A 6,033-nucleotide genomic window follows, 5' to 3' on the forward strand; every position below is an offset into this window, starting at 1 on the left:
ATCACTCGTACCTTTTCCGCAAGCATCGACCTGGACAGCAGCAGCCTGTGTCCGGAGGTCAAGTACCCCGTCCCGGTCGGAACCCCTCTGCTGTCCCCCCTGGTTCTGTGGGATCACGCTCAGACCTGGGACGTCCCCAAGGTGGACGGACTTCTTCTTTGGTTCCGGGGGCTCCAAATCGGCCGCCACCTATAACATCGGTAAGGGAAACACCAAAAAAAAACCTCCTCGGGATCATAAAGTCTTGTTGTTTCTCATTGAAATACTGGGGTTTGGTGCCGACGTCCTCCTAGATGTGGGACCTCTGCAGACCACTACGTCCTCCAGCACTGCATCGACGGCCGCGCCCTCTACCCGGCCACGGGGCTACCTGCTGCTGGCCTGGCGCACCTTGATGAGGAGCCTGGGGGCCGTCATGGAGACCACTCCTGTCGCCTTCGAGGACGTAACCATCCACCGGGCCACCATACTGCCAGCGACTGGTGAGAGGAGGAGGACCAGGAGGAGGACCAGGAGGACTATCAGTAGAGGTTCTCATGGCTTTTCCTTGTCTTTCTGTCCTTCTCAGGTTCTGTCCAGCTGGAGGTCAATCTCATGCCCGCCACCAACAAGTTTGAAATCTCAGAAAATGGGAAACCTGTCAGTCAGTGGTAAGTCCTCCTGGAAAGACATTAGTGTTGTTTCTGATACGAACAAGGCAAAGTCTTGAACCTGGAAGGGATTGATCCCAGAAAGGACCAACGGACCAGGAACTGCAGTAATTCTCAGTAAGATTCGGGATCAAAGCATCAGTTTGTTCAGAGGAACAACCACTTTACATCAAAGTCTGTAATTCGATGCATCAAGTTTGAACCAGTCCTGAAAGCATCACGTTAAATCGAGTTTCCCTCTAGATTCTACACACGGGAAAGTCATTTTGAGCTGAACAACCTTTAACGTGTCTCTCAGGGAAGGTCATCCTTCTGGAGGGACGCCGCCCTCGAGTCCTTTCACCATCAGATACGTGAGCAAAACGTCGAAAACGACGACGACGGCGAGCTGCACCTCAGAGCCCAGGATGTCTACAAGGAGCTGCGGCTGCGCGGTTACGACTACGGCAACGCCTTCCGGGGGATTCTGGAGACCAACAAAGCAGGTGAGGTACATTTTTAGTCGATTTCGCTGAAGACCAGACCAGACGCCACCCGACCCACGAGTGAAGGTTTGGTCTCTCGTACCTCTGGTCACCTGTCTGAAACGCCCCGTCCCCGTCAGGAGACCGTGGGAAGCTGGAGTGGACGGGGGAACTGGGGTGACCTTCCTGGACGCCATGCTGCAGATGATGGTGGTCGGGCTGCCGGGACGCAGCCTGCGACTGCCGACCAGGATCCGGTCCGTGTGCATCGATCCAGGCCTGCACCTGGACAGCGTCACGGAGCACGCTGAGGGGAAACGAGGTTCGTAGTCGGCGTGGGTACCCTCTTTCGGTTTGTTCGCTGCAACGACACTTTGAGTCCAAGGGAAGCCGTCAGAAATGAGTTTGGACCTCGTCTCTTCTGTCTCCTGCAGCCCTGAGGGTCCACGTGAGCCGGCACCTGGACAGCATCCAGGCCGGAGGAGTCCAGATCAGGGGCCTTCATGCCACCGTGGCCCCCCGGCCGGCCAGCAGCAGCAGAGCCCCCCCGTCCTGGAGGAGCTCGTCTTTGTCCCCTACCTGGAGACGGAATGTCTTTCAACCGATGAGGAACTTGTAGAGCAGCTGAACCTCTGCAAAGGTACCGACGAACTGCAGTCTGTAGTCTGTAGTCTTCAGTCTTTAACATTCAGTCTTCAGTCTTCAGTCTTCAGTCTTCAGTCTTTAGTCTTTAGTCTTTAGTCTTTAGTCTTCAGTCTTTAGTCTTTAAGATTCAAGATTTCTTTTAGACTTTAGTCTTCAGTCTTTAGTCTTGAGTCTTTACGATTCAAGAGTTTTCTTTAGTCAGTAAGATTCAAGATTTTTTTTAGTCTTCAGTCTTTAGTCTTTAAGATTCAAGATTTTTTTAGTCTTTAATTTTTTTAGTCTTGAGTCTTTAAGATTTAAGATTTTTTTTAGTCTTTAGTTTTTTTAGTCTTCAGTCTTTAGTCTTTAAGATTCAATATTTATTTTAGTATTTATTTTTTTAGTCTTTAAGATTCAAGATTTTTTGTCTTTCTTCAGTCTTCAGTCTTTATTCTTTAGTCTTCAGTCTTTAGTCTTTAAGATTAAATTTTTCTGTTTACTTCCAGATCCATACATTTTTAGCTCCTCACTCACTTCTGGTTGCGTCTCTCAGTTTTCAACATGATTTTAATTGGGGATAATTAATTAATATACAATAATTAGTATAAACGTGGAGCGTCGAGCTCGATTCTTGACGTCCGTTGAAGAAAGTCTGCGCTCCTCAGGTCTGATCGGCGCTCTGCAGCAGAAGCTGGTCCTCCACGGCATCAACCTGTCCGTCCCTGGACTCCCGGGGAAGTGTGGCGGCGGGCGCGGCGGCGGGTCTGGAGTGTCCGGACAGCGGCCTGGCGCGGCTGCTGACCTTACTCTGCCAACTGGACCTGAACGGAAGCTTCCGGTCTGAAGTGGAGCAGCTGGTGAAGAAGGAGCGCTGCTGCCTGCTGCAGGACGGGCTGCTGCACGCCCCTGCTGCACCGGCCGCCCCTCAGGCACTGCCTGGACCTGGTCCTGGAGAACTGCAGCCCCGGCCGGGTCAGGGTCCTGGAGGTGAGTTCCAGGCACTGCCAACCTGGGACCGTTCAACTTGGTGCTTTTATTTTGACAGTCACCGTAATAACAATCCAATTTGGTGGTTTTATTTTGACAGTCACCATAATAACAATCCAACTTGGTGGTTTTATTTTGACAGTCACCGTTAAACCCTCACTTGTTCTTGTCATAAGTATCTATGCCACTGTTCCTGTGTCTTTATTTTGCCTTCTCTGAACTTCCCTATTTTGTCTATCCCTTCCTTCTGTCTACCCTTTTGTCCTCCCTTTACTTCTCATGGCTCTCTTGTAATCCTTGTTCCTAGACGTGATTCTATTGGGTCGTTTTATTTGACAGTCACCATAATAACAATCCAACTTGGTGGTTTTATTTTGACAGTCGCCGTAATAACAATTCAACTTGGTGGTTTTATTTTGACAGTCACCGTAATAACAATCCAACTTGGTGGTTTTATTTTGACAGTCACCGTAGTAACAATCCAACTTGGTGGTTTTATTTTGACATCACCGTAATAACAATCCAACTTGGTGGTTTTATTTTGACAGTCACCACTAATAACAATCCAACTTGGTGGTTTTATTTTGACAGTCGCCGTAATAACAATTCAACTTGGTGGTTTTATTTTGACAGTCACCGTAATAACAATCCAACTTGTTGGTTTATTTTGACAGTCACCGTAGTAACAATCCAACTTGGTGGTTTTATTTTGACATCACCGTAATAACAATCCAACTTGGTGGTTTTATTTTGACAGTCACCGTAATAACAATCCAACTTGGTGGTTTTATTTTGACAGTCACCATAATAACAAATCAATTTGGTAGTTTTATTTTGACAGTCACCATAATAACAATCCAACTTGGTGGTTTTATTTTGACAGTCACCATAATAACAAATCAATTTGGCAGTTTTTATTTTGACAGTCACCATAATAACAATCCAACTTGGTGGTTTTATTTTGACAGTCACCATAATAACAAATCAATTTGGCAGTTTTATTTTGACAGTCACCATAATAACAATCCAACTTGGTGGTTTTATTTTGACAGTCACCGTAATAACAATCCAACTTGGTGGTTTTATTTTGACAGTCGCCGTAATAACAATCCCAACTTGGTGGTTTTATTTTGACAGTCACCATAATAACAAATCAATTTGGTAGTTTTATTTTTGACAGTCATTTCTGTGAAACTTGAAACTTTTCTGAAACAAAAAACACCCAAAACGAAGCGTTTCCTTTTGAAATCCTGTCGTAAAGGGATCCCGAGTCTCGATCTCGTCCTCCATACCTCCCGAGGGGGGGTTAATAAAGTCCCATTGTCCCCCCCCAGGCCCTCTCCAGCGACGGCCAGCTGTTCTCCCCGGGTGCTGCCCCTCCTCAGCCTGCAGCCGACCCTCCAGGTGGACTACACCGCCGCCCGCCGCCCACCTGGACCTGCTGGCCCCCCACCGGGGCCGGCCTGGAGGCCCAGGCGGTGGCCTGGCGCGCAGTGGGACCCCCCTGCTGGCCCCGGCGCCGGCCGGGCCTGGCCTCGGGGGCCGACCTGGTGGTGTGTAACCACGCCTGGGGCCCCCTGAACGCCGAGCCCCGGCCCCCTGCTGGCCAACCTGGCCTCCGGGGCCAAGAGGGACGGCTTCGTCCTCCTGCACGCCCTGCTGAGGGGGGAGACGCTGGGGGAGACCGTGGCCTTCCTCTGCAGCTCCGGTCGCCACGGCAACCAGCAGGCCTTCCTCACACAGTGTGAACGCTCTCACTTTCAACGCTGAACGCTGCCCCCCAGTGGTGTTGTGGAGTATTTCTCACCCCCCCCCCCGTCCCCCGTCCCCCGTCCCCCAGGCCGAGTGGGAGGAGGCGTTCCGGGAGGCGTCCTCAGCCTGGTGGCGGTCAGGAAGTCTTTTTATGGCTCCGCCCTCTTTCTCTGCCGCTGCCGGTCGTCCAGCAAGCAGCAGCCCGTCTTCCTGCCGCTGGACGACGGAGACTTCACCCTGGGTGGAGACGCTCAAGGTGCGTCCCGGGGACACCAGTCCCCCGAGGGGGACAACGGGACTGTTTGTGTTGTGTTTGCTTGTCTGTTTTCCAGATAATAGAAAAGTACTACATACACTTTTATTTTGACAGTCACCATAATAATTCAATTTGGTAGTTTTATTTTGACAGTCACCGTAACAACAATCCAACTTGGTACTTTTATTTTGATAGTCACCGTAATAACAATTCAACTTTGTACTTTTATTTTGACAGTCACCTTAATAACAAATCAATTTGGTAGTTTTATTTTGACAGTCACCATAATAACAATCCAACTTGGTACTTTTATTTTGACAGTCACCGTAATAACAATTCAATTTGGTACTTTTATTTTGACAGTCACCGTAATAACAATCCAACTTGGTACTTTTATTTTGACAGTCACCATAATAACAGTCCAACTTGGTAGTTTTATTTTGACAGTCACCATAATAATAATTTTGACAGTCACCATAATAACAATCCAACTTGGTACTTTTATTTTGACAGTCACCGTAGTAACAGTCCAATCCAACTTGGTGCTTTTATTTTGACAGTCACCTGTTCTCCCAGTGTGTGTGTGTGTGTGTGTGTGTGGTTTTATTACAAAAACAACCGACGGTGCCATCTAGTGGCCCGACATGGAAACTACTATCGTTTTCAGTGTTTCTGCGGAAACGGACATCGTTTTCAAAATGTTGCACGGAAACGCAAAACTTTCCTGAAACGAGATGGCGACAGCGTTGCATTTCCACTGGGACCGTTGTCATGGAAACGGGGCCTTAAAGGAACCTCAGAGTTCCCGATTTAAACAACAAAACAACAAAACAAACAAACCCATGCAATGGATACATTTGACTTTTTCTTTCACTTCATCAGTCACACATTTTGAAAACGTTGCGTCGTTCGTGATGTTAGAAGTAATAGATTGAAAATCCACGTGTGACGACTGTGACTGTGTCGGTCAGGCGCTGGTGGCCGAGGCCTCCGACCGGCCGCTGTGGCTCACGGCGTCCCGCCCACACAGCGGCGTGGTGGGGATGGTCAACTGCCTCCGACGGGAGCCGGGCGGCGAGCGCATCCGGTAAGGCCGAGTCCCCGCGTGGCGTCGCGTGGCGTCGCGTGGCGTCCTGAAATGAGAATAAGAAACATTTTAGCCTGGACGTTCTCGCACGCGTCTGTTCTGGACGTGTCCTAACGGTTCGATTCCTCCTCCCGCCACCAGATGTGCGTTCGTGTCCAACCTGAGCGACGCCTCGGCGGCGCCGGAGCTCCAGCCGGCCAACGAGGCGCTCCG

General features: G+C 49.5%; 1 protein-coding gene across 1 annotated transcript in view; it reads left to right on the forward strand.

Annotated features, from left to right (window-relative positions):
• The window catches only part of fasn (fatty acid synthase), a 35,359-nt gene that overhangs the window by 18,237 nt on the left and 11,089 nt on the right, over nucleotides 1-6,033 (forward strand). The window contains 28 exon segments of the mRNA XM_080516912.1: nucleotides 24-147; nucleotides 149-200; nucleotides 294-302; nucleotides 305-363; nucleotides 365-482; nucleotides 569-630; nucleotides 632-650; nucleotides 949-968; nucleotides 970-1,135; nucleotides 1,255-1,280; nucleotides 1,283-1,436; nucleotides 1,549-1,637; nucleotides 1,640-1,754; nucleotides 2,404-2,473; nucleotides 2,475-2,643; nucleotides 2,645-2,725; nucleotides 4,060-4,089; nucleotides 4,091-4,147; nucleotides 4,149-4,181; nucleotides 4,183-4,209; nucleotides 4,211-4,249; nucleotides 4,252-4,314; nucleotides 4,316-4,468; nucleotides 4,566-4,593; nucleotides 4,596-4,711; nucleotides 4,713-4,733; nucleotides 5,705-5,820; nucleotides 5,962-6,033. The exon segment at nucleotides 5,962-6,033 is cut by the window's right edge and continues 83 nt beyond it. Coding sequence (XP_080373038.1) covers nucleotides 24-147; nucleotides 149-200; nucleotides 294-302; nucleotides 305-363; nucleotides 365-482; nucleotides 569-630; nucleotides 632-650; nucleotides 949-968; nucleotides 970-1,135; nucleotides 1,255-1,280; nucleotides 1,283-1,436; nucleotides 1,549-1,637; nucleotides 1,640-1,754; nucleotides 2,404-2,473; nucleotides 2,475-2,643; nucleotides 2,645-2,725; nucleotides 4,060-4,089; nucleotides 4,091-4,147; nucleotides 4,149-4,181; nucleotides 4,183-4,209; nucleotides 4,211-4,249; nucleotides 4,252-4,314; nucleotides 4,316-4,468; nucleotides 4,566-4,593; nucleotides 4,596-4,711; nucleotides 4,713-4,733; nucleotides 5,705-5,820; nucleotides 5,962-6,033 — 2,088 coding nt within the window.

This window comes from Blennius ocellaris (assembly GCF_963422515.1).
Source record: "Blennius ocellaris genome assembly, chromosome: 21".
Lineage (NCBI taxonomy): Eukaryota > Metazoa > Chordata > Actinopteri > Blenniiformes > Blenniidae > Blennius > Blennius ocellaris.